The sequence below is a fragment of the Anguilla rostrata genome, chromosome 12, assembly GCF_018555375.3.
Source record: "Anguilla rostrata isolate EN2019 chromosome 12, ASM1855537v3, whole genome shotgun sequence".
In the NCBI taxonomy this organism is placed as follows: Eukaryota; Metazoa; Chordata; class Actinopteri; order Anguilliformes; family Anguillidae; genus Anguilla; species Anguilla rostrata.
Genome location: NC_057944.1, coordinates 36,524,388 through 36,552,281, shown reverse-complemented (window position 1 = coordinate 36,552,281; position 27,894 = coordinate 36,524,388). Strand labels below are relative to the sequence as shown.

Genomic DNA, 27,894 nt, shown 5'->3' with positions numbered 1-27,894 from the left:
GTGTCTTCTGGGTGAGTGGAGAGGCCTCTTATGAGGGTTTTTCCCACAGCTGAACTGGGTAACACTCTACAGTACATACACATATACGTGCATGTTATAAGGGTATGAAAAATTATATTAAAATGTATAAAATAATAAAACTAAAGGCTTATCATTACTGAGCCTTCTGTATTACATTTCATTAAACCATTTTGGAACTTAATTGTAAAGATTATGTTTCTTTTTATTGCGTGACTATTATGAATACCCCTTTATGAAGAGCGATTCATCTGTAACACATTTATGGTGAAATTATTTGTAGCTGGTATTATAATCGTAATCAGTATGTTGTCCTTGTCGCATCTGATGCCGTATGCATATAATGCAATTATTATTAGTGCAGCTTGGATGTAATTGTATAAAGTGTATATTCTGTATATTGTCCGGTAAAATAGCCCAGCAAGTCTTGACATGTTTCTAGTCACCGCGGCGTGATTGACTACGGGATGACGTTCCATAGTGACGTTTTACTCTGGCAGCGTCGATTCTCTTGCAAGGTATTGACCATGTTCCATGTCCAGGGCCGACGAAATTCCGTGTTTGTAATTTTGTTTTATTAAAACATCAAATAAAATAAAACGCACAGGAGTCGAACGCGAAAGGGTGAGTTCAAGAGATGCTAAATGACTGGTTTGTTACTATACAGACCGCTTATGTTGCCATAAAAATGCGTTTGTTGTCTATGCTAACTAACGGTAGCTTGTTACCTAGCTAGGTGGATTACTAATGATGGAGTCTGGATGGATAGACGGCGAACGATAACATAAGGAGTTATATCGCAGTATAACCTGCACATATGCATCGATTGATGTTTGCCATGTTCATTTCATTGTCTAAATGCTTTTCCATTGTGAACGCCCAAGTTATCAGGTAATACGTTGTGTTCTATCGGTAGCGATCAAGCAGCGCTCGCAGTTAATCTAGGCTGTCAGCAGCATCAACATCACGCCTAGTACCAGAGCGACTGCAGAACGCTGGCTAGCTAGCTTTTAAGCAGGTACAACGCTACCTTTAACGCCACACAGCGAAACAATTCATTAGATCGACAGTGAAATGTGAAATTTGGTTAGAATTAGATATGTATTTAATATTAGCACTGTGGAATTGTTAACGTCATAAAACAATATTTGTGACTAAATGTTAGTCTGCGTTGCTATGTAGTTTGCTAGCTATAGATTTGTGTTATGATTTGGTAAGAAGTGAGATGCGCGGTGCTAATGCTAACTATCTAGCAACGCCAGCTGCGGCAGAAAGGTAGTTATAGCCTAGCTTAGAATGGTCCCAACATTGCTAGCTGGTTACAACGTAAGGGGATAGACAGCAAGGTGTGTAAACAGGCTAACGCTGGCCTGGCTGTACGAAGAGGCTTGGATAACGGGTCAGCCGGCGTCTGAATATTTCCCCTCGAAAGACGTTAGTCGCGTAGAAATTCGTCCATCTTTTTCTTGAGGTGTGATACAGAAGAGATAAAGCACCGGCTGGGGCACGAGTGGGATACAGTGGAAGGCACGGCTGCCTTGGCAAAGGCCTTGGAAATCTCACGCTGTAACGTCAGATGTCTTGTGTTTGAGAATATAATTTGGAGAATATAATTTTTATTTAGTCATACATCTAGCGGTACTGCTACATGTACTGCTAAATCCAGAGATTTGTATCGATTGCTCTTTTCATATTGCATATATCTGATTGGTTTCACCAAATCATGACTGAGCTCCCAAATCTCTTCCAGGCCATGTGTGCACTATGCTAAAATCAATAGGCACACAAAAGTGTTCTGTATATTTTAACACGTTGGCCTTACTGTTCTCTAACATGGTAATGTAACCTGGAATTGGCTGCAAATCTGACTTAAGATATTGATTTAAAGTAAATGTATGTGTATTAAAAAATAAAAATAAATTAATTTTATACCACCAAAAAAATGGGGGGGGGGGGGGGTCTACTTTTCTGTAGAAACATACTATGGAAACATGATTGAGTTAACAAGGTTGCTTGGAATAGTCTCTGGCTGTTCCTGGCTTTGCCTGGGGCTAAAGACATGTTACGTATCTAATGAGTTTTATGGAAGAAAGGAGGAAAAACTTTGTTGATGGATCCAGAGAATTTGTATTGCAGAAAATTCACTGAGGACATAATTTCAAGAGTGACTCATTGAGTTAGTTTAATTCTGATCTTTTGCATGATCTTTTTAAGCCTTTTAGTGGATGCAGCACACATGAGTTCAGGTTGGGTCAAGTCCCTTAATGTCTGGAAGGACAGTGAACTTGTGTTTGTGGGTCTGCCTATAAAAATGTTTTTTAGGCCTGACACGAGGCTGTGTTTGTGAATTAAAAAAAAAAAAAAATCAAAACCACACTGAGCATAAAGCTGCATTAAGAATAAAATAATGCGCATTTCATTCGAGTTATTTTGGTGCCGTGGGTGCACTGGCACACTCATCCCAAACAGCTCTGTATTTGCTGAAAGGAGTTGGATGATGTGTCTTGCTCTAGGGTACGTGAGTAGCCTGATGTGGGCTGGTGTTCTTTGGAAGTCACGCGCAGTGCTTCAGATGAGGACCTGGGCCTCGTATCACGAAGCAGGATCACAGAAGTAAAACCCGGAAAACACTCCCAAATATGGAACACGGACTGAGATAAAAAGAGCTATTCCAGGTTTTACTCAGTGTAGTAATCCAGCTAACTCAGTAATCCTGCTTTGTGATACAGGCTTCAGGTCCATTGCTATGAAATGAAGGCAGAAGATGAGGGTCATTGTAGCCTAGATGTACAGTGAGTGAGTGTGCAGGCCTTATTATTGGACGGCTCAGATTTTTGCGCTTGTTGTATCAGTCTGAACTGGTGTGGGTGACAGTGACTTAGTGACAATAGGCCTCTCTTAAGGCATATTGGTTTAAGATTAATTTCGAGTTGCTACAAACACAAGCTGAGGAAGAAAAAGGTGCTCTAAATAAGGAGGGCGGGGGGGTGGGGGGGGGGGGGGGGTGGGTTCTCACCTGGGTGCAGTGCTGCACTTCATCCATCAAACACCAGGGGTCTTTTTGTGCATAAAACTGGAGTCTTTATTAAAGCCTTGTGCATTGAAGCCGGACTTGCAATGCAGAATGAGAAGGTAATAATTGGTGTTTTATGTGACCTGGGTGGAGGGCAGGCTGAAGCACATTATTATTATTATTATTTTGCTGTAATGAGCTTTCTGCTGAACTTTAGTTATTCTAAATATGTAAGAGAACAGCTCCGCATTTTTTCCCATTTCTCATTTTGTATTGCACATGGGGAAGTTTTTAAGCGCTAATGAACACTGAGTTTAGCTTGTCACACCATTGCCTTGTTTGTCCCATTCCGCTCCCTGTAGTGTGCCAGCATGTGTGAGCAAAGGAGAGCTGACCAATCAGAACAGCTCATTTCCCCTCTTACTGACCCTCAGTCTGTGTGCTTTCTCTACAGCACCTGGGTGAGTGCTGAGCTGGGCTAGAAGGCGAGGCCAAAGCAGTCCGCTCCTCTTCCTCCGTGCCTTCTTCCTCTTCCCTTTCACTCGAGAGCCGCTGTTCTTGCCCGACCTCTGACCTGCCGCGCGGAAAAGATGGGCGGCCTCGGCGACGAAGCGTCCAGCCAGCTGGTGGACAACCAGCACCGGGACGAGGAGCGGGCCCAGAACCAGGAGAACGAGCAGGGGCACCGGCTCGCCCAGGAGCCCGCCGCCAACAACGCCAAGTGGGTCAAGGAGGGCCAGAACCAGCTGCGCAAGGACCAGAACCGCAACCCCGACCACGGCCGGGACCCGGACTGCAACCCCAACCGCAACGGCGTGGAGCGGCGCCGCCCCGCGCGCGGCGAGAAGACCGCCTCCCACAAGGCCCTGCGGTTCCTCTGCTCCGACCTGGAGGCCAGGAACGCCGCCAACAAGACGCTGATCATCGACAACCTGGTGTCCCTGGAGGGCGAGGAGGACGAGGAGGAGGAGGAGGGGGAGGAGGAGGAGGAGGAAGACGAGGCCTTGCCCCTGGCGACGAGGGAGAAGGACACGGACTCGTCCTCCGAGACCCTGAGCACCGGCGAGTCGCGTAAGGAGGGCGGAGGAGGAGGAGGAGGAGGAGGAGGAGGAGGAGGAGGAGGAGGAGGAGGAGGGAGGAGCGCCTGCCTGCTTTTCGGGAGCAGGAACGGGACGCTGAGCGATGAGGACTCCAGCTGGACCTCGCTGTCCCAGGACAGCACGGCGAACAGCACCCCCGACGGGGAGACGGGTGAGCGCGGGCGGGGCCGTGGGGGGGGGGGATGGTGGGGGGCATGGGGGATGTGGAGGAGCGAGGGCCCATCGGGTGCTGTTTGAATGAGCGTTTATAGAACTGAATGTGTTTCGTACATGTGTTTTATTAATGCTTGTAAATCAATATTAATCTTGTTCTTTACGTGGGGTCAGCTGCTGCTGGTCTCTGTTGAAAATGAGCTGTTTTATCTCAAGAGACTAACCTGTATAAGTAAAGGTTGAATGAAAATTAAAAAAAAAAAAATAGACAATTATGGGCTTGACCTGCATCCTGCCATTTCGTTTCATTACTATTAGTTGGGTGCATACTTGTATACATTAGGGTGCTGTTTTTTACAGAGTGCTTTCAATAGGAGTAGCTTTCAATATAGCCTGCCAAATTTTTTAGAAATGGCACCTACAGCTGAATCTGAATGTTCAAGAAAACAATTATGGAAAATTCTGAGAAATGTAGGACTCTGATCCTTAAGATTGATTAGGTGTTGTATTGTAGGCCAAGAGCTGGAGAGATGGGGATTTTGCCTATTTTCCATCAGTGTTTTTCATTGCAGAATCCTCAAGCAAACAGCCCATAAACAAGAGGTCGTAATGTTGCGATGTTGCGAGAGGTCGAATGCTCTCAAGCCGCTCTGACCTGTAATTTGGTGGCGGTTGTGGCTGAGTGGAGTAACCTGGCGCGCGTGGCGCGGTGTGTTTTTTGTTTCACAAGCCTCTCTCATAAATGATTTGTTCGTCGTGGGCGGAAGCGAAGGAGTGCTGTTGACACAAAATGGGGGCTGAGTCACTGCGAACACAGCGCTTTGATTGTGTGCTAATGTGTGGCTTTGATAACCTGTCACCTCCCAAACTCTTACGCATTTCCTGAGTACCTTCAAGAGTCTGTTCTTACCTGATAAGAGGAAGAAATGGAATATTCAGTCTGTCTGGGTGCACATTCGTACAGATTTGTTTTTTTTATTTTCTTTGTGTCTGGGCTTATGTTCTGTGCCATCGCACCCCCCCCGCCCCCCCCTCCCGAACCTCCCCCGACCCCCCCGCCCCCCCAACTCCTTACACCAGAGACCTTCTGGGACCGCAGTGCGTTTGAGACCGACACGGACCTGCCTGCCGGGTGGATGCGGGTTCGAGACACCTCGGGCACCTACTACTGGCACATCCCCACCGGCACCACCCAGTGGGAGCCCCCCTCGCCCCTGGAGGGCGGGGCCCCCGAAAGGCCCTCCAGCGCGTCCTCGGGGACCGCCTCCAGCGAGGAGCCGCAGGTGAGGGTCAGCTGTCAGGTGGGGGGGAGGGGGGTGGTTGGGTTTGGGGGGTTCCTGAGTTTATTATTATTGTTTGGATAGGTGAAGAACTACTACTAATACTTCTTCTTCTCCTTATTCTTCTTCTTCCTCTTCTTCTTTCTCTTCCTTTTCAGAGATGCAGTTAGGTATTTAAAAGTATTTTTTGGTATTTTGTTAAGTCAAGTGTGAGCACAGCCATAAACACAAAGTGACAGTGTTCAGTCCCTTAGTCTCTTCTACTTGAAATACATTCAGCAGTGTGAAGGATAGGATGAACATGAGATGTGCTCTGCTCTTTAAGTTCTGTATTTGACTGTTTGTGCCTGTGGTATTGTGCGGCCTGTCTGAACATCCGTCAGTCTGTATTTCTGTCCACCTGTCTGAATACCTCTGAGCTCATGGAAGTGGCCTGTCTTGTTCCAACAAATATTGTGGTGTGAAAGGCCATCTGAGTTGACCCTGGCAAATCAGTTTCCTAGAATTTCCATGTTCCCATGGCAGTGAGCTGGGGCTTAGTGCTGAGCCAGCTTTTCAGACAGCCTAAAGCATTCACTGGAGTTACTGATAACTTCGCCTCTTTCAGCAATCAGCAGCCTCGGATTTAGAAAGCAAAAACCCAGAGTCAAAGCAGAGCGTACCTCTCTTATACAGGTTTTACAGCTCTATGTTATGATGACACATTCTGAACATGAAACTGTGAATTGTGAATTTCAGTGTTACCGTATTATAACACGTTGGAATAAGAAGAAGAATAAAGAACACTCAGTTACCGAGCTTAATTTCTAGTTATCTCGATTAAAGACATACTATGCAGGATTTTTACAGTACTTTGAAAATATTATAAAATAACCATGCTCAGTCTTATCTACAATGCACTGGCAAGCTCTGTCTTTTCTCTGTCTCTGCACATTTGCCATGCTCTGCTGTTTGTATTTCTTGTCGTCTAAAATGTGTTTGGGACGTTTCTGGGTGTGACACTCTGTGGGGGGGGCCTGTGGGGCGGGATCAGGTTTCAGCAGAGCGTTTGCAGCTAGCTAGCTAACTACTGTAGTGGCGGAGGTGAAGAAGCACAAGTACAGCAAAGCAAAACGACAAGCTGACAGGGCTCGTTCAAAAACCATAGTCAACAGTGGAATTTCTTTTCCTGATGATGAGAGCAGCTATAAAAATGGAGATATAAAACTAAAAACGGCAGAAAACAGATTTAAAATATAAAAAACGTAGGTGAATGGGTGTAGTCGAGGACAGAGGAGGAGACGTCTTTAATTGCAACCACAGGACCACAGCAAGGCTTAAAGTCCTGCATAGCGTGCCTTTACAGGAGTCTTGGGAGGAGATCTGAAGCATTTATATTCTAGGAGACTGGCGGAGATATTTCATGTGAAGTCGTCTGATCGCTGCAGTGAGAAGGACAGCTCTCGCGGTCAGGGCTTTAAATTTTTATTGGCGCGGTCGCGTTTTGGCAGACGAGCCTTCCACCGCGTGCGTGATGCGTCCACGGCGTTAAAAACTCAAAGACCCGACCGCGAGCTGACCCGAGTCTCATTCCCACCGGAATGTACCTTTTATTAAGCTAAGGATCCAGCACCCGCTGAACCTACATTAGATAAATAGTGTTGGGCATGTTTGAACTTTCATATCGAGTTGTGTGAACAGAATTTAGGGGATTGAGGTTGAAATTAGAAAGTACATTTTGTGCTCACACTACAGAGTACTTCTTCACGCGTTGCGTTCTGAGTGCATGGAATAAATTGGCTGGATTTACGGTGGGCCGTGGGATCAGTCAATAAAACTTTTATCCTGTTACTTCTGTGGCACTTCAAAATTTCACAGGCTGAAACTAATTTGATGGAAACGATGCAAACTTGTCTATGACAGCAATGCTTATTGGAAACAATTGTGTATGTAAAGCTAACCGATCGGACCCAAATCCCAGCACCCTTTTAGAATTTAAACTGGGAATGACTCATTCCTGAACCTTTGAGGAACCCGGTGTGTGGGTTTGTTTTGCTTATTTTTATTTTTAATCATAATGCTGTAATCGTGGAAATGCTGACTGGCATTGCAGACCCACTGCCACAGTAGCGGCAGTTTAAAGCCGCAGTTTTAAGCGTTTTAAATGGTCTCTCTAATGAGAACAGTCGGAACAGATCAGGCATCTCAAACCGCAGGCCTGGAGGGCTGCAGTGGCTGCTGGGTCTTGTGGTTTCCTCTCAACCAGGAGCCATTTTAGACCTCAGCTGTGAGGTATGTGGACTGTAGCCAGTCAGTGACTTAATTTGAGGACCTAAGCACTGAAGCAGACCAAAAAGCAGCAGACACTGTGGCCCCATCATCAAGACTATAGTGTGAGATCCCTGATCTGACTGTGCTGGCAGGAAGGACACTCGGTTAGCTTTATAAAGCTGCCATCTTCTGAATCTCTGCTTTCAGAATGTAGCTGCGACCAGTGTTTTAAATCCTTCGACCTTTGACCCTTGACCCTTTGTCCGTTTCTCAGGAGGGGGACGTGGTGTCGGACCAGAGCCTGAAGGAGTTTGAGGGGGCCACCCTGCGCTACGCGTCCATCAACCTCAGGTGAGGGGCGGGGCATGTCCGTATGCTGCGCTGGGCGCTGCTGGGCGGAGCCTAACGTCTCGCCTCCAGCCAATTGCGAGCGGCGGTTTGTTCACAGAGGACTTCTGCACTTCCAGCACCAAGTACAGAAGAGGAGACGTGGAGGGGATCCTTTCCCTCTGATCTTACATTATGCGTTTAACACGAATAAAACATATTACATTATTTAAAGGACTTCTTAAAAAAGCAGTTCTTGTTGAAGAAAAAGGCTTAAAGCCCTTCAGTATACTGACTGATATTTCTCCAGCTTTTGGAGCTAATCTTTAGTTACAGTGTTTTATTTGGCATGAATATGGCTGTTATAATAATAATAAAAGGAAAGTATCTGCGCGGCTCAGCGGTGCGTTTGAGTGTCTGAAATGAGAGATGCATGTTTATGGCAGTGTAAGCTGTTACGCAGATGGCTTATGAGACCCAGAGTACAGGTTCAGAAAGAGAGACAGCGTTTTGGGGCAGGCGTGGGAGGGTGGTGTTGTGGGTTTGATCTGGGGTTAGTATGGCTTTATCACGTTTGGGCGTTTTGGGGCAGGCGTGGGAGGGTGGTGTTGTGGGTTTGATCCGGGGTTAGTATGGCTCTATCACGTTTGGGCGTTTTGGGGCAGGCGTGGGAGGGTGTTGCGGGTTTGATCGGGGGTTAGTATGGCTTTATCACGTTTGGGCGTTTTGGGGCAGGCGTGGGAGGGTGTTGCGGGTTTGATCGGGGGTTAGTATGGCTTTATCACGTTTGGGCGTTTTGGGGCAGGCGTGGGAGGGTGTTGTGGGTTTGATCGGGGGTTAGTATGGCTTTATCACGTTTGGGCTTTTTGGGGCAGGCGTGGGAGGGTGGTGTTGCGGGTTTGATCGGGGGTTAGTATGGCTTTATCACGTTTGGGCTTTTTGGGGCAGGCATGGGAGGGTGGTGTTGCGGGTTTGATCGGGGGTTAGTATGGCTTTATCACGTTTGGGCGTTTTGGGGCAGGCGTGGGAGGGTGGTGTTGTGGGTTTGATCCGGGGTTAGTATGGCTCTATCACGTTTGGGCGTTTTGGGGCAGGCGTGGGAGAGTGGTGTTGTGGGTTTGATCGGGGGTTAGTATGGCTTTCTCACGTTTGGGCGTTTTGGGGCAGGCGTGGGAGGGTGTTGCGGGTTTGATCCGGGGTTAGTGTGGCTTTATCGCGTTTGGGCTTCAGTTCCTCTCTGCACTGGGAGGGCCGTGGCTGTCTTTAGCGTATCTGCTGCCTGGCTGAGAGATTACTGCACTGTTTCACAGTCACACTGCTGACTGACATGTAAACCGTAATTGGCAATTAAAACTGGCTCTCCGTCACCTCTCCCCCCCTCCCTTTCTCTCTTCTTCTCTCCCACTCCCTTTTTCTCACCTCCACCCTCCCTTTCTCTCTCCTCCCCCCTCCTTCTCTCTCTCCTCCTCCCCCCCTCATTTTCTCTGTCTTCTCTCTCTCCTTTCTCCCCCTTTCCTCCTCCTCTCTTCTCCTCTCCCACTCCCTTTCTCTCCTCCTCCCCTCCTCTCTCTCTCTCCTCCTCCCCCCCTCACTTTCTCTGTCTTCTCTCTCCTCCTCTTCCCCCCCTCTCTCCTCCTACTCTCTCCTCCTCTCCCGCTCCTTCACACAGCTGTTCTCTGTCGGAGGATGAGGAGAAGCAGAGCCCTTTCAGCGCTGACCTGGAGGCCAAGGTACCGTGGAGAGGCGCCCTGCCTCCCTCCCTCCCACACACACCCCCCGGCTCACGCACGGCCACGCCCGCATTTGTGTTTTTATGTCGGTTCGGCTTTTGCCTCGGTTTGAATCCTAATGCCTGTTCATTTCAGGAAATTATACAGATTTTTTAAGTAGTCTCGCACGCTCACACTCTCTCTCTCTCTCTCTCACACACACACACGCACACACACACGCGCACATACACACACACAGTCACGCACACACACTCGCATACACACACACATGCACACTCATGCATACACACACACAGACACACACACAAACAACACACACATACACACGCTCACTCTGACACGCACATGTGCACACACACGCACAGGCACACACACTCACTCACACTCACACAGACACACACACACACACACACAGTAGAATTTATTGTTAACCTTTCTGAGGGGCTCAGTGTGTTTCCTGAGTGTAAGCTCTGGACAGTGTCTGCCTGCCAGCCTGGCTCCCCTCTATCCTCCAGTGACTGTCTGTGTCTGTCTGCACCTCCCCCGTCCCTCCCCCACCCTGTCCTGCTGCGGTGCCCCCATCCCGGTGCCCCCCCCGTCCCACAGCAGTGCTTCGCCGTGCGCTCCCTGGGCTGGGTGGAGATGTCCGAGGAGGAAATGGCGCCGGGGAGGAGCAGCGTCGCCGTCAACAACTGCATCCGCCAGCTGTCCTATCACAAGCAGAACCTGCACGACTCTGCGGGCATCTGGGGCGAGGTGAGGGGGCGGGGCGGGGGGGTGGGGTTTCGCCAGCTGTCCTATCACAAGCAGAACCTGCACGACTCTGCGGGCATCTGGGGCGAGGTGAGGGGGCGGGGCGAGGGGCGGGGTTTAGCCAGCTGTCCTATCACAAGCAGAACCTGCACGACTCTGCGGGCATCTGGGGCGAGGTGAGGGGGCGGGGCGAGGGGCGGGGTTTAGCCAGCTGTCCTATCACAAGCAGAACCTGCACGACTCTGCGGGCATCTGGGGCGAGGTGAGGGGCGGGGCGAGGGGGTGAGGGGCGGGGTTTAGCCAGCTGTCCTATCACAAGCAGAACCTGCACGACTCTGCGGGCATCTGGGGCGAGGTGAGGGGGCGGGCGAGGGGCGGGGTTTCGCCAGCTGTCCTATCACAAGCAGAACCTGCACGACTCTGCGGGCATCTGGGGCGAGGTGAGGGGGCGGGGCGAGGGGGTGAGGGGGCGGGGTTTCGCCAGCTGTCCTATCACAAGCAGAACCTGCACGACTCTGCGGGGATCTGGGGCGGGGCGAGGGGGCGGGGGTGAGGGGGCGGGTTTCGCCAGCTGTCCTATCACAAGCAGAACCTGCACGACTCTGCGGGCATCTGGGGCGAGGTGAGGGGGCGGGGCGAGGGGGTGGGGTGAGGGGCGGGGTTTCGCCAGCTGTCCTATCACAAGCAGAACCTGCACGACTCTGCGGGCATCTGGGGCGAGGTGAGGGGGCGGGGCGAGGGGGTGAGGGGGCGGGGTTTTGCCAGCTGTCCTATCACAAGCAGAACCTGCACGACTCTGCGGGCATCTGGGGCGAGGTGAGAGGGCGGGGCAAGGGGCAGGGTTTCGCCAGCTGTCCTATCACAAGCAGAACCTGCACGACTCTGCGGGCATCTGGGGCGAGGTGAGGGGGCGGGCGAGGGGTGGGGTTTCGCCAGCTGTCCTATCACAAGCAGAACCTGCACGACTCTGCGGGCATCTGGGGCGAGGTGAGGGGCGGGGCGAGGGGGTGGGGTTTCGCCAGCTGTCCTATCACAAGCAGAACCTGCACGACTGCGGGCATCTGGGGCGAGGTGAGGGGGCGGGGCGAGGGGGTGGGGTTTCGCCAGCTGTCCTATCACAAGCAGAACCTGCACGACTCTGCAGGCATCTGGGGCGAGGTGAGGGGGCGGGGCGAGGGGGTGGGGTTTCGCCAGCTGTCCTATCACAAGCAGAACCTGCACGACTCTGCGGGCATCTGGGGCGAGGTGAGGGGGCGGGGTGAGGGGCGGGGTTTCCCAGCTGTCCTATCACAAGCAGAACCTGCACGACTCTGCGGGCATCTGGGGCGAGGTGAGGGGTGGGGCGAGGGGGCGGGGTTTAGCCAGCTGTCCTATCACAAGCAGAACCTGCACGACTCTGCGGGCATCTGGGGCGAGGTGAGAGGGCGGGGCGAGGGGTGAGGGGCGGGGTTCCGCCAGCTGTCCTATCACAAGCAGAACCTGCACGACTCTGCGGGCATCTGGGGCGAGGTGAGGGGGCGGGTGAGGGGGTGGGGCGAGGGGCGGGGTTTCGCCAGCTGTCCTATCACAAGCAGAACCTGCACGACTCTGCGGGCATCTGGGGCGAGGTGAGGGGGCGGGGTTTCGCCAGCTGTCCTATCACAAGCAGAACCTGCACGACTTTGCGGGGATATGGGGCGAGGGCATCTGGGGCAGGGCGAGGGGGTGGGGGCAAGGTGAGGGGGGGCATCAGGGGCGAAAGTGGGGTGGGGTGAGGGGACGGGCTCGGTCGTGGCGGGGAGGCATTAGGGGGCGGGGTTAATTGTGGCCCCGCCTCTGTCCGCCGCACTCTGGCGGGCGCCTGTGGCGGGCGGCGGGGGGGGCAGCTCTCGCTCTGTTTTCCCAGCAGCCTCAGCGCAGCGGCAGCAGATGTTCTCTGTCAGGGCAGGTCTCGGAATGCGTTTCTGCTGTCTACTGCACAAACGCAGGTGGCAGAAACATTTCCCTGCAATCTGAATAACTTAGCAGCCCAGTGATAATCACCACTGACACTGGAGAGGGCTGGAGCGCTGTCATATTCCCCCTCCCAGAGGAAGCCCGACATCAGCGTGTTTCAGATTCTGAATCGCCATTTGGTGTTACGGTTCTGGAAAATGGGGGATGGCAGACACGCTGATTTAAATGGAATTCTCAGTTAGAGCTCTTTTCAGATTTATTATGCATCCATATACTGCATCAGATCTTATATTAGTATGCGATCAGACCGTTTCACCTTAGAGAATCAGTGTTTACGTTTTTCAGTAACTGTTGTTTTTACCTGTTAACCTTGACTTAAATTCGGACGTGTGCTCCACGGACGTGTGATGCATCGCAGTGACAGTGTTACTGCAGAAGGCTTAGTGTGGGCCTGCGAGGGGGCGGGACTTGGACCGGCTGGGGCGGAGTCAACCAGCGTCCTGCTTTGTTCATTGGCTTAGCCTGGTGAACTGACAGCTGTCAGTATTTCTCTCCCCCCCCTTCTGCAAAACTGAAGGTTATTACAAAATTTTTTAATGCAGTGACACTATTTTTGCCTCCAGACTGAGAAGGACTGTTGAATTTGTTCGCTGGGCCTTCTTTGGCTGCTGTGCTGGATCAGGTTCAGCAGGGTAGACCGTGTGGCCTGGTCTGCTGCACTTATACCCCCCTCACTGTGAGACGGCTTGTGTTCAGCCCTGCAATGGCAGCCGTGTTAGTCCTGTAACTGAACAGTGAAGAGCCCGTAAATGCTTTACTGTAGGGGTGCACCGCTCGTGAACCTTTATGGCCGATTCCAGTCGCTGATTTGTTTAAAGCCAAATCAGCCGATTCTGACATTTTTTAATGGCCGACTATATTTATTTGACCTGGAATACGCAGACAAAGAGCTGAATGAAATTTGTGTGCGCTCAGAATAGTGTAGCTTAGTGTAGTCAATTCTGCAAGGTCAAATGTCAGCATTCACATTCATTTTCACTTCCCAATAACAGGTTTAGATAATAAACCGGACTTGCTTAAGGTACATTGAGCCTGTAGCCTGTCTTAATATGCCCCATAGACACCACCGTGAAGCTACTGGCATAGGGGGGGGGGGGGGAAGTCTAAAATGCCAAAACTTGACAATGAAGCAGTTACGTAAATTGCTAACAGAACCGTTCGGATTAATGAAAAATATGATGAAAATAAGACCCAGGTTAACAAAACAGACCTTTTAATGTCCGCTTCGCACACTTTGTATCGTTTCCAGCCGGCTGACATTTGGGGAAAGATATAGCCTAGCCGCAGCATTCCAGCGCAGCGTGCGCAAGGACTCTGCTCTCATTTCTTACATCATAAAACCGGAATACTGATCAGCCTAAGTAAAAATAAGCCTGCCGGTCACCGATCGCGTGTTATGGAGCGAAAAGCGGCCGGTTCCGGTCCACGGCCGATCCATCGGTGCACCCCTCCTTAAATTTAAAATGGTCCGAGCTCTTCTCCGTTATGGCGGTGGAGAGTGGGAGTGTGTGTGGAGTTTTACAGGCAGCGGGGAGATTTATGCATCCTGACGCCTGTGAGGTCGTTTTGATCATGAGGTCACAGTGACATTGGTTGCTCTGGTTTCTGATTGGTTGCTGGGGCGTGCTGTGTGTTTACAGTGTGGAAAGTGAGGGCTGTTTTGCCTGCTATCAGGCAGGGCAGGGTGGGAGGAGGAGGAGGAGGATGAGGTTGGGCTTGGATGGTGAATGATAAAATGTGTAATGTGTGTGCTGTTGCAGGTAATGACACGTGTTTGTTATTTGTTTTGTGTGTGTGTGTGTATGTGTATGTATGTTCATATGTGTCTGTGCATGTGTACGTTTCTGCATATATTTGTGTGTGTCTGTCTGTCTGTCTGTCTGTGTGTGTGTGCGTGTCCATACGTGTGTGTGTGTGTGTGTGTGCGTTTCTGTTTGTGTGTGTGTGTTGGCTGCGCTGCGTGGTGCTGGCGTGTTCGTGTCGCTGGTGGTCCTACGTGTGTGTGTGTGTGTGTGTGTGTGTGTGGGTTTAGGGGAAGGACATGTTGCTGGTTCTGGAGAATGAGACCCTGAACCTGATTGACCCGCTGGGCCAGACCCTGCTGCACTCCCAGCCCATCGTCAACATCCGCGTGTGGGGTGTGGGGCGCGACAACGGCAGGTAAGACCCCCCCCCACCTCCTAGAGCCCTGGGGCAGCAGGCCGAAGACCCCGCCCCCCCACCCCAGCCAGCCCTGGGGGCAGGCCCGGAGGTCCCACCCCCACCTCCTAGAGCCCTGGGGCAGCAGGCCGAAGAGCCCCCCCCCCCAGAGAACTGGGGCAGTAGGCCAGCACTCGTACCGCACAGCTGTGTGACCTGAGCGCTCTGTAATGTGCCCGTCAGTTTATTCTCATCCCAATTTGGCCTCGTGTGCTTTAGCATTTGTGACGGCCTTTTTCTTCACTGGCAGCGGCTCTGTGTTTATGGTGGCGCTCCGCTCTTGGCCTGGGGTCCTGGGCTCACTGCCTCACTTGTGCGCTTTTTCCATGGCTGTCTAAGTGCTGTGGAACTCTGACCGCCAGAAAGAGCGCTGTGAGTCATAATGAGCACTGTGAGTCATAATGAGTCATTCTGGAGGCTCTGCATTCCACACAAACCCCCGATCGGGGAGACCGCCACACGCGCGTTCTATTTAAAGCTCATACTGCCCTCTGGAGGATACGCACTGTAACTACAGGCATTATTTTACTGTTCTCTCTGCTCAGTGCTGAATTCAGGCCAGTGCCATTTTTCAAAATGAGCATAACAGATATTTATGTGGGTAGTTATAGCAAAATATATTTATGTAGGTAGCTTTCGTTAGGATGCATGCACCAGTTTATGAATATAAGCATAAATATTTATACACTATGCATGGCTCAGTAATTTTTGTTTTATCTTTTATGATGTGAATGTTCCAGTCCTGCTATAATTTAACGTGAAGCCTATTTGAATATCTGGATCCTCCTATGATTTATATTTGTTTATTTCTGTTTCCTGTTTCTGTTTAAACCCTGCGTCTCTCCTCTGTCTTGCTGCACCGCGTCACAGAGAGAGGTAGTGTACTCTCGCCCGTGCACTCGCTGAACGTCCTCGTCAGACCTCCATCGCTCTCACTCCATCGCTCTCACTCCATCTGTGTGCGTGTGGCTGTCGTGGTGAACATCGAGCGTCGAGGAGCGGGCGGTCCGAGTCTGTCCCCAGCCCTCCCATTCCGGAATGTTCCGTGCCGTTCTCGCACCCTCGCCGTTGCCGTCCTCGAGCTCCGGAGATCCGTAATCGTCAGCCGCTCACCCTGACCCTGCGCCACCATTCAGCTTCCCGCTCTCCGAAAGTTATTGTCTGTCAAAGCGCATTTTTTTAAATGATTAAAAAAAAAAATGTCTCAGTTATGATTTTTCTCATTACAAATCTCAGGGCCGTTGAAGAAGACCTAGTTTAGTGTTTTTAAAATCTCCCATTTTCTTAATGCATCCCAAGTGGTTATATCTGTATGTTCTAACTTAGGTTTATTTTGATGATAATAAAATGAGTATATAGCTGAATTTGTTTTCAGAACTCAAACAAAGTGCCTTTTAAACATTCTGTTACTCTGAGAAAAAAAAAATGGTTCTCCGATTTGTCAGACAGCTACCGTCAAGCGTCACGCTAATTATAATATCTAACGAACGTGTCGAGAGTGACCTTGTGATGCACGCTGGGAAGAGGCGGAGGAAGAGCAGAAATCGCTGCGTACGCTTTAAAAGGCGAAACATCGTTTTGGCGCGGCGAATCGCTCGGTCGACGGAGAACCCGCGCCGAGCATCGGCCGTCGATTTCGAAATCGCAAAGATGATAGATTGCCAAGAAAACAAACGCCAGTGTTTGCACGCCTCTCTTGCTGAAGAGGAGCAGTCCTTCCCAGCGGTGTCGTCGGGAGCGGTTTGTGTCGCTTTAAGAAGCACGCTCGCATAAAGCAGGGAGTCACGCGTGTCACTCTCTGGCTGCGTCGGCGCTTGCTCACTGTAAAAACTCCCTTTTCCCTTTTTAGTTAATTGTGGGGTTTTTAAAAAAAAAAAATGAAACGAGCCTTGATTGGGCTCCAGCTGCCGAAGGATTGTCGCTATTTAATCCCAGCGTGTAATTATGTCTGTCATCTGGATCTGAGTTTTTTGAGTTAAGCTGCATACTGAAGGGGTTAGAGAGCTCCTGTCTGGCTATTGGAGCTCTACACACAGAGGCTGCATGTAGCGGGCTGTGATTGACAGCTGTGATTGACAGCTATGCTCCACCTCCATCGGCCACCCCACTGTCTGTCTGCATGGCCGCCGTTCGTCTCGCGCGCGGGGTGGGTGGGGGGGGGGTGGGGATGGCGGATGGGGGTGGGGTAGCCTGCTATCCCCCTTTTTTCGGAAGCCCCTCAGACCCCCCCCCCCCTCCCCTTTGCCTGCTTCCAGGGACTTCGCCTACGTGGCGCGGGACAAGCTGACCCACGTGCTCAAGTGCCACGTCTTCCGCTGCGACACGCCCGCCAAGAACATCGCCACCAGCATGCACGACATCTGCTCCAAGGTGCCCCCCTCCCCCCCCCAAACCCCCTGCCCCCCCCCCCCCCGCCCCCGTCCTGGCCGCAGCAGCCCTCTCCCCCCCCGGTCCCGTCACATACAGACAGGACACATTCATCACAGTGTTTAAACCTGTCGCTGAACTCAGCAACAAACCAGCCCTTCCGCATGTACCGCTGGGCTGGGTCTGGTGCTGGGAAAAGGCCGCATTGAGCCGAAATGGAGCTGACTGCGTGGGGTTGCACAGGAAAGGGAAGGGTAGGAGGAAGCTGTGTATACTGATACGGGCGTTTGTTAATGTGTGTGAGTTTTGAGTTGGCTCTCATATCTCCCTACACCACAGCTGACACAGGCATTAGTGTACTTGTTAGCTGTGCTGTTAAAGTTTCTTTATTCAAACAGAATTAAATTTATCTTGTGATTACCCATTTTGTGGTTACATCACCCAATCCGAGACACATTTTATAACTTCCCTCTTATTTTTTCCACTTGATCTCAGCCCAGATGTAAATTGTAAAATGTATATTTAATTGTAAATGTAAAGTCTCTTATTGAATAATTGAATGATTGTCCATTGCATTAGCATATTAAGTGAGCGGTGCCCTAGTTTCTGCCACATTAACGAACTTTCCTTTAATTTAAACTTCCCCGAGAAGAGTCTGGGAAGTTGAAACGGTTGATAAGGATTCCTCATTAGCTTCGGCTCATGTAATCATTTTCTGTACGTCGTCTTCAGAATCTGTTATTTCGTTGTGCCGAATGGGGACATACATGTTTGAGCACTCCGTACCGTGATGCACCGAAACAGTTTCCATTATTCCGGTAATTTCTGTTGTACGTTATGTTTGCAGATTATGACAGAGAGGAAGACGTCCAAGTCCTGCCTGAACAGGCTTAACATTGACCCCTCCAAGCTGGTGGATATTCCTGTGCAAGGTAGCCTGTCTGTACAAACCCTGCACCGCCTGCACTGTCTCCAACTCTGATGCACACAGGAGCTCATTAATACACAGTGCTGAAAGGTTGCTCATAAGATTAGCTCATGTGATGTTTTTTTTCCAGCATAGTGCCGTTTGAAATTCACTGTTCTCCTTCCTCTGGTTCTGCCCTCTCTCTTTCTCTCCCCCGTCTCCCTCCCTCCCTGTCTCTCCATCTCCCTCTCCCTCTCTCTCCCTGTCTCCCTCTGTCTCTCTCTCTCTCCCTCTCTCTCTCTCCCTCTCTCTCTCTCTCCCCCTCCATCCCTCTCTCCCTCTCTCCGCAGAGTTCCCAGCGCCAAAGAACGAACTGGTCCAGCGCTTCCACGTGCGTTACCTAGGCAACGTGCGGGTGACCAAACCCGTGGGTAAGGAAGGCCTTGTGAAGGAGCGCTTGTGTGTCCTCGCTGACGGGCTATGGGCGGCTAATGAAGCTGTTATTCTATATGACTAGTGCTGCGTGAGCACTTCTTTTATCTCGGGTTGCTTTCAGTTAAACCTCTTTTTGTTTCCTCTGTCGTCGTGTTTCCTTTTTATTAATTTGTCTTTTTCTCATTTGTAGCTCTGTTTGTTTGTACTTGCAGCACGCTGAGAGATGTAGATCTTTGTTAATTTAATCATTTATGCTGTTTTCCAACCGCGTAAATAATTAATGAAAGACCGTGTCTAATTTAGGGAACTCCTAATGCTGTGGGAGTGTTTTTTAATTAGTGTGAAGGAATCGGGCCCCCATTGCCGTGGATTGTTTGTGAATCGCGTTTCCCCCCGCAGTGAAAGCAGGAAGCCGCGGTCTTGCTTCGCCGTGTCTTCTCCTAACCCTGGTGTGTGTGTGGCTGTTTTTTGTGACGCTTGTTGTCCACTTGTGCGTGTCTCTCAGGCATGGACACGGTTAATGTTGCCCTGGAGACGGCCCTGACAGCCAATGAGATGCAGGCGTGGACGCCGGTCACCGTGAACGTGGCTTCGGCCACCCTCACCATCCTCACCACCGAGGTGAAGAAACCGCCCTGTCAGAAACACACTTTGAGTCCCAGCGCATACACCTTTACAGTCAGAACCACCCTGTTACACTTACCGCTCTGTCAGAAACACACTTTGAGTCCCAGCGCATACACCTTTACAGTCAGAACCACCCTGTTACACTTACCGCTCTGTCAGAAACACACTGAGTCCCAACGCATACACCTTTACAGTCAGAACCACCCTGTTACACTTACCGCTCTGTCAGAAACACACTTTGAGTCCCAGCGCATACACCTTTACAGTCAGAACCACCCTGTTACACTTACCGCTCTGTCAGAAACACACTTTGAGTCCCAGCGCATACACCTTTACAGTCAGAACCACCCTGTTACACTTACCGCTCTGTCAGAAACACACTGAGTCCCAACGCATACACCTTTACAGTCAGAACCACCCTGTTACACTTACCGCTCTGTCAGAAACACACTTTGAGTCCCAGCGCATACACCTTTACAGTCAGAACCACCCTGTTACACTTACCGCTCTGTCAGAAACACACTTTGAGTCCCAGCGCATACACCTTTACAGTCAGAACCACCCTGTTACACTTACCGCTCTGTCAGAAACACACTTTGAGTCCCAGCGCATACACCTTTACAGTCAGAACCACCCTGTTACACTTACCGCTCTGTCAGAAACACACTTTGAGTCCCAGCGCATACACCTTTACAGTCAGAACCACCCTGTTACACTTACCGCTCTGTCAGAAACACACTTTGAGTCCCAGCGCATACACCTTTACAGTCAGAACCACCCTGTTACATTCGCTCGTAACCCTGGCGGCACCTTGTCAGACACCCTTAACAGTTTCAGAAACACTTTGAGTCCCAGCGCATACACCTTTACAGTCAGAACCACCCTGTTACACTTACCGCTCTGTCAGAAACACACTTTGAGTCCCAGCGCATACACCTTTACAGTCAGAACCACCCTGTTACACTTACCGCTCTGTCAGAAACACACTTTGAGTCCCAGCGCATACACCTTTACAGTCAGAACCACCCTGTTACACTTACCGCTCTGTCAGAAACACACTTTGAGTCCCAGCGCATACACCTTTACAGTCAGAACCACCCTGTTACACTTACCGCTCTGTCAGAAACACACTTTGAGTCCCAGCGCATACACCTTTACAGTCAGAACCACCCTGTTACACTTACCGCTCTGTCAGAAACACACTTTGAGTCCCAGCGCATACACCTTTACAGTCAGAACCACCCTGTTACACTTACCGCTCTGTCAGAAACACACTTTGAGTCCCAGCGCATACACCTTTACAGTCAGAACCACCCTGTTACACTTACCGCTCTGTCAGAAACACACTTTGAGTCCCAGCGCATACACCTTTACAGTCAGAACCACCCTGTTACACTTACCGCTCTGTCAGAAACACACTTTGAGTCCCAGCGCATACACCTTTACAGTCAGAACCACCCTGTTACACTTACCGCTCTGTCAGAAACACACTTTGAGTCCCAGCGCATACACCTTTACAGTCAGAACCACCCTGTTACACTTACCGCTCTGTCAGAAACACACTTGAGTCCTGCCCTCCTTACAGAACACTCGTTACACTTACCCTGTCAGAACAACACTGAGTCCCAGGATACACCTTACGTCAGAACACCCTTTACTACCGCTCCAGTAACACTCAGACCACGATACACCTTTACAGTCAGAACCACCTGTACACTACCGCTCTTCAGAAACCACTGTTACCCACGCATCACCTTTAAGTCGCATAACCTGTTAACTACCCTGTCTAACACACTGCAGACCCACGCATACACTTACAGTCAGAACCCCCTTTACACTTCCGCCTTAGAAACACACTTTCCAGAACACCTTTACCTAGTCAGAACCACCTGTTACACTTACCCGCACCCTGTAACACACTTGCAGACAACTACACCATTACTCAAACCCTTACTCTCTCAAAACACGCATACTTCTGAACACCTTATACCCCCACTGAGCCGCATCCTCGCAAACCCTATACGCCTTCAAACACCTACACGTCGAACCCTAATCGCCTCAACGCCACTACCTTACATCGAACCTGTATTAGCTGCAGACACTACCCCACATGTCGACCTATACCGCAGACTACCCGATACACTTAGAAACACTGTCCTCGCTCGTAAAACCTCCAGCTACATTGTCAACCACCTTACATACTCGAACCGCAGGCCCTACAGAAATGTTACGCTGCGACCACCATACTCAGCACCTGTTCTCCTCTGTCACACTCCACAACTGCCTCACCCGTCCACTACCCACTCACAGAACACCGTACTTGCTCGCAGAACACACGTAGCATACCTTCGTCAACCCTACTACCGCTCAGACATTGAGCAGCCAACCTTCAGTAACCACGTACTACCGCTGTCGAACACCATACCGCAGCCACTACTTACCGCGAACCTACCCAGACCTAGAACCGTACCTAGCTTCACGAAACCACTTTAGTAAAGCACTTACGGACATAACGCTGAACTGACACCCGACCTTCACTCGCTCGCAGAACTACAGTCAGAACCACTCTGTTACACTTACCGCTCTGTCAGAAACACACTGAGTCCCAACGCATACACCTTTACAGTCAGAACCACCCTGTTACACTTACCGCTCTGTCAGAAACCCACTTGAGTCCCAGCGCATACACCTTACAGTCAGAACCACCCTGTTACACTTACCGCTCTGTCAGAAACACACTGAGTCCCAACGCATACACCTTACAGTCAGAACACCCTGTTACACTACGCTCTGTCAGAAACACACTTTGAGTCCCAGCGCATACACCTTTACAGTCGAACCACCCTGTTACACTTACGCTCTGTCAGAAACACACTGAGTCCACGCAACACTTACAGTCAGAACACCCTGTACACTTACCGCTCTGTCAGAAACACACTTACCCATACACACGTCAGAACCACTCTGTTACATTACGCTCTGTCAGAACGCTACACCAACACCTTACCAGTCAGAACCCCCTGTACACTTACCGCTCTGTCAGAAACACTCCCACGCATACACACGTCAGAACCACCTGTTACATACGCTCTGTCACAAACAAAACTGAGCCCAACCATACACCTTACACAGTCAGAACCCCTGTTACACTTACGCTTGTCAGAGAGCTACCCTACACATTAACACCGTCAGAACACCTGTTACACTTACCGCTCTGTCAGAGAGCTACACCTACACCATTACACACCGTCAGAACCCTCTGTTACACTTACGCTCTGTCAGAGAGCTACACCTACACCATTCACACCGTCAGAACCTCTGTTACACTTACTGCTCTGTCAGAGAGCTACACTTACACCATTACACACCGTCAGAACCGCTCTGTACACTACCGCTCTGTCGGAGCTACACCTACACCATACACACCGTCAGAACCACCCTGTTACACTTCCGCTCTGTCAGAGAGCTACACCTACACCATTACACACCGTCAGAACCACCTGTTACACTTACCCTCTGTCAGAGAGCTAACACCTACACCATTACACACCTCAGAACCACTCTGTTACACTTACCGCTCTGTCAGAGAGCTACACTACACCATACACACCGTCGAACCTTGTTACACTTACCGCTCTGTCAGAGAGCTACACTACACCATTACACACCGTCAGAACCTCTGTACACTTACCTCTGTCGAGAGCTACACTACACCATTACACCCGTCAGAACCACTGTTAACTTCCTCTGTCAGAGAGCTACACCTACACCATTACACACCGTCAGAACCACTCTGTTACACTTACCGCTCTGTCAGAGAGCTACACCTACACCATTACACACCGTCAGAACCACTCTGTTACACTTACCGCTCTGTCAGAGAGCTACACCTACACCATTACACACCGTCAGAACCACTCTGTCACACTTACCGCTCTGTCAGAGAGCTACACCTACACCATTACACACCGTCAGAACCACTCTGTAACACTTACCGCTCTGTCAGAGAGCTACACCTACACCATTACACACCGTCAGAACCACTCTGTTACACTTACCGCTCTGTCAGAGAGCTACACCTACACCATTACACACCGTCAGAACCACTCTGTTACACTTACCGCTCTGTCAGAGAGCTACACCTACACCATTACACACCGTCAGAACCACTCTGTTACACTTACCGCTCTGTCGGAGAGCTACACCTACACCATTACACACCGTCAGAACCACTCTGTTACACTTACCGCTCTGTCAGAGAGCTACACCTACACCATTACACACCGTCAGAACCGCTCTGTTACACTTACCGCTCTGTCAGAGAGCTACACCTACACCATTACACACCGTCAGAACCACTCTGTTACACTTACCGCTCTGTCAGAGAGCTACACCTACACCATTACACACCGTCAGAACCACTCTGTTACACTTACCGCTCTGTCAGAGAGCTACACCTACACCATTACACACCGTCTGAACCACTCTGTTGCACTGAACGCTCTGTCAGAGAGCCAGAACTTACATCTGCTCACTTTGAGTCCCAGCACCTACACCTTTACTCACTGCTAGAGCAGCAGAATCTGCGTCATCTTTGTACACCGTTAGAGAACTCAAACCTGTACCTTCCTTGCACGGTGTTAATGGGCTAGGACCTACTCCTCCTTTACATAGGAGGAGCTGACCTACTCTGTCTCTTCAGGCAGAACCTGAGGCCTGGCTTGTCTGGCTCGGTTTTGGTCCCAGGGCCTTCAGTAGACAGCATTTCTGTGATGGTTGTGCATAGAATCAGTCGGATTCATAAAACACAAACATTACTGACGGGCGGCAGTGTAGTATGATGGCTAAGGAGTTTGTCTTGTAACCTAAAGGTTGCATGTTCGATTCCCCAGTAGGACACTGTCGTTGTACCCTTGATCAAGGTACTTAACCTGCATTGCTTCAGTATATATCCAGCTGTATAATTGGATACAGTGTAAGTCGCTCTGGATAAGAGCGTCTGCTAAATGCCTTAATGTATGTTTTTTCTCTATCTCTCTCTATTCTGCCGCACCCCCAGACGGAGGAGGTGCTGTCGGAGTGCCGCGTGCGCTTCCTGTCCTTCATGGGCGTGGGGAAGGACGTGCACACCTTCGCCTTCATCATGGCCGAGGGCCCGGGCGACTTCGTCTGCCACATGTTCTGGTGCGAGCCCAACGCCGCCAGCCTGTCGGAGGCGGTGCAGGCCGCGTGCATGGTGAGAGCCGCGGGGTCAGGGGTCACGGGGTCAGAGGTCAGGGGTCACGGGGTCAGAGGGTCACAGGGTGGAGTGCATGTGTGTGTGGCAGGTGTGGGTCAGCAGTCTTACGGGTTCACGTGTTTGGTCGCACGTATATGATCATAGATGTCCTACACAAACCAGATGGTCTGCTCCAAGGTGTGTTCCATTCTCTTTACTTCCTTATTTTGGGATGGTAGCAGGATGTTCCAGTGTTCTGTCTCTCGCTGTGCTTGCTGTGGGTAGTCTGTTTTGGCCTATGCCCGTTCATGAATATTCATAACGAAACTGTTTAGGAGTCATCCATTTTGTAGCGGAGACCAAGTGTGCCATATTAGAAATAAGGTGACCATCTGGTTCGTATAGACCCATGGTAACCAACCCTGTTCCTGGAGATCTACCGTCCTGTAGGTTTTCACTCCAAGCATAACAAAGCACACCTCATTCAACAGCTAGAGATCTACTGTCCTCTAGGTTTTCACTCCAACCCTAACAAAGCACACCTCATTCAACAGCTAGAGATCTACTGTCCTCTAGGTTTTCACTCCAACCCTAACAAAGCACACCTCATTCAACAGCTAGAGATCTACTGTCCTCTAGGTTTTCACTCCAACCCTAACAAAGCACACCTCATTCAACAGCTAGAGATCTACTGTCCTCTAGGTTTTCACTCCAACCCTAACAAAGCACACCTCATTCAACAGCTAGAGAGGTTGTCGAGCTGCTGTGTAGTGGAATTGGGTGTGCCAAGTTAAGAGTTGAAATGAAACGTACAGGATGGCTGGTCTCCAGGAACAGGGTTGGTTACCACCGGCACAGACTGTCTGTGGCGTGACCCGTCCCTGCTCTGGTGTGCCGCTTTCGCAGCTGCGGTACCAGAAGTGTCTGGATGCCAGGCCCCCCAGCTCCAGCTCCTGCCTGCCCACCCCCCCGGCGGACTCCGTGGCCCGGCGCGTGGGCTCCAGCGTCAAGAAGGGCGTCCAGACGCTCCTGGGCAGCTTCAAGCAGAGGATGTCCGTGGCCGAATCGCCCTGAGGAGGAGGAGCGGCGCTCGCCTTCGCCTCCCCCGCCCCTCCCCCCCCCCCTTCCTCCTCCTCCACAGCGATGCCCTGCGTGTTCCTCGTCACCTCCACCATTCGGCCTTTAAGAGTAATAGTGAGATTTTCCTGTCAGACCTGGCCCCGCCCTGCCCCGCCCCGCCCCGCCCCGCCCCGCCCTGCTTCGCCCCGCCCTGCCCGATGCTCACTCACAGTGGTGGGAGGATGCACGATGCCCGCTTCCTGTTTTTCGTTGCAGCTATTTATCAAAAAAAGACACATTTGCTTCAGAAGCGGAAGAGATGGGAGTGTGACACACACACGATGCCACTGCTCTCTCATTCCTTGTTTCTAACAGGGGAAGAACAAATGATGAAGTTTCAGGCCCATCTCCCATATCACAGCCTATCTCTTCAGATTTAAAAAAATATATAACGGATAAAGGTTAGACTAGATAATTTGTATATATGAATGTACAAAGTCATCGTCTGATATGTTGTAGAGAGTCTGGGTGGCTGTTTATGACGAAAGCTGAAATATAAATCTAAAAGATAGAGTAGAGAGCTTCTGGGAATACCCAAATGTCAAGCTCTTTTCCGTGTGACTGATAAACCTTGGTGTTTTTTATATTCACGTCTTGCCATATCGTCGTCTTGCTGTGTAGATATTTCCTGTTGAAAATCCAGACATTCAGAATTCCAGAGCAGTTAGAATTTCAGGTTCTTCGGTCATGTCTTAGCATCTTAGCATATTTTCAGAAAATGCAAAGAATTTCAAAGCTACGAATGTAAAAAGTAGGGAAACACTGTTTGAGAACGTGTTCTCTCCTGTTCGCACTGCAGGCTTTTGTAAAGGTTTTTCTGGTGTTGAGTTTTGTAGCATACTGTAAGTGTGTATAAGTACCTATACTCTGCTTGATTACTCAAGTTTAAATCTCCCTGACCAATCCACAGCCTCCATTCTATGGCTCTTATTATGGTTTTCAAAATTTAGGACACCGTTTTAGCTAAAAAAACAAGCCTAGCACAACAAAACAATTGTTTCCTGTCTTCCAAAAAATGATTAGGTGTTGGCCAGGCACTGGACAGCCAGAGAAACTGAGTGAGAGTTATCTTTTTAGTTTTGCATAAGCAGCTGCAAATTGACCTTTCCTTTTTGGAGTTGCAGGGAAGCGATGCATGCTGGGATTTGGAGGCAGTGAGCTGGTGTCTGCTACTAGACTCAGTGGGACTATTCAGTCTGTGCCACGGTTCCTGGTGGGGGGGGGTTGGGGGATTTGCTGTTGTGAGCTCGGTGCTTCCAAAATGGCAAAACCCTTCAGGGGAGATGGACCCCAGGCGCAGAGACGTGACCCAAAAACACTGCTTTTTTTACGCGAACGCTGGCGTCGGCCATTGTCCTGGTTTTGCCCAGACGGTCGGTTAGCTCCAGCCAGGTGTGCACTTAAGCCGCAGTAGAAGGACACAGGTACAGGGTACAGCTATAGGGGAAACAGAGACTCACAGCTGGACGTTTTCCTCCGTCACTGCCAGGGCTGTATCTGAGGTTTCCGTCAGTTGGGATTCGAGCGGTAGCCCCTTTTCTTAGTGGTGAGCTGGGGGCCCGGAGGGCACAGCGTACTCTGTCTCTATCATCATGCCTGCACAGCCTCAGATCCACTGTAGGTTTATTCCCCAAAAGCATCTATCCCCATCACCATTACTCATCCCTCCAGTTTATCATAATACCTGCCCGGCCTCGGATTCACTGTAGGTTTATTCCCAAAAAGGATCTATCACCATCCCCCCAGTTTATCAGAATACCTGTACGGCCTCAAATTCACTGTAGGTTTATTCCCCAAAAGCATCTATCACCGTCCCACATCTCCCTCAGTACACTTAGGCCAGTTCCCCGACGCGTTGCCTTTAAAAGGTACTGCCTTTTATGTTTTGAATTGTTCTTTTGTACTGTACATTGTAAAATATTGAAATATTGCACCATCTTTTCCTGTGTTTTTTGGCCTAATGGGGCATTATTAAGGATATTGATGATGATTTGTGGCTCCACGTATTTTACAAGGCAATAATTAAGTGGTTGTATGTTTTTTAAAAACATTTTTTTTTATAAATGTCTTTTTTTTTTTTTTCTCACTGTATTAGCTTTAATGTTTTAATTCCCTTCTGGAAAAAAACATTCATATTTTACCACCACTTGTGTTGGTTCTATTCAGATGAGCATTTTTTTAATCATGTCTTTATCATGAGCCTTAAACTCTCACTTTTTCAGCTGCAGGATGGGATGAAATGCCTTCAGCTGAAGGGCATTGTTGTGTCAGGAGTGCTAATTCTGTATGTTCATGTTTCAGTGAGTTGGTAAAAGACTTTAAGCTCCGAGCAGCCAATCGTGGTCCATTCCTGAACGCGACCACAAAGTCGGTGCCGCCTGACCGTGGTGCTGGCAGCATATT

The 27,894-nt window shown here is 50.1% G+C and overlaps 1 protein-coding gene and 1 long non-coding RNA gene across 5 annotated transcripts; one reads left to right on the top strand and one right to left on the bottom strand.

Moving 5' to 3' along the window:
- Window positions 1-435: 435 nt before the first annotated feature.
- apbb1 (amyloid beta (A4) precursor protein-binding, family B, member 1 (Fe65)) lies at window positions 436-26,466 on the top strand. 4 transcript variants are annotated; one of them, XM_064302721.1, is made up of 13 exons: window positions 436-536; window positions 3,486-4,282; window positions 5,365-5,567; window positions 8,089-8,165; window positions 9,811-9,871; window positions 10,478-10,627; window positions 14,652-14,779; window positions 17,074-17,188; window positions 18,033-18,117; window positions 18,443-18,523; window positions 19,033-19,148; window positions 24,214-24,390; window positions 25,279-26,466. In XM_064302721.1, exons 2-13 carry the CDS (start codon window positions 3,622-3,624, stop codon window positions 25,444-25,446), a joined length of 2,022 nt encoding a protein of 673 aa, XP_064158791.1. In that variant the 5' UTR covers window positions 436-536; window positions 3,486-3,621; the 3' UTR covers window positions 25,447-26,466. The 4 variants fall into 4 exon arrangements, with proteins under 4 accessions (XP_064158791.1, XP_064158793.1, XP_064158790.1 ...); XM_064302723.1 differs by having other exon boundaries at window positions 516-642; window positions 10,481-10,627; XM_064302720.1 differs by having other exon boundaries at window positions 516-642.
- Window positions 26,467-26,974: 508 nt separating this feature from the next.
- On the bottom strand, window positions 26,975-27,367 carry LOC135236406 (uncharacterized). The gene is made up of 2 exons (XR_010324579.1): window positions 27,251-27,367; window positions 26,975-27,175 (listed from the first exon to the last, which is right to left on the bottom strand). It is a non-coding gene; the product is annotated as an uncharacterized LOC135236406 (long non-coding RNA).
- Window positions 27,368-27,894: the final 527 nt, after the last annotated feature.

Coding starts and splice junctions, on each gene's coding strand:
- apbb1 (XM_064302721.1), top strand. CDS start 3,622: ATGGGCGGCCTCGGCGACGAAGCGTCCAGCCAGCTGGTGGACAACCAG. Junction 14,780..17,073: donor GTGGGGCGCGACAACGGCAG/GTAAGACCCCCC, acceptor GCCTGCTTCCAG/GGACTTCGCCTACGTGGCGC. Junction 18,524..19,032: donor GCGGGTGACCAAACCCGTGG/GTAAGGAAGGCC, acceptor CGTGTCTCTCAG/GCATGGACACGGTTAATGTT.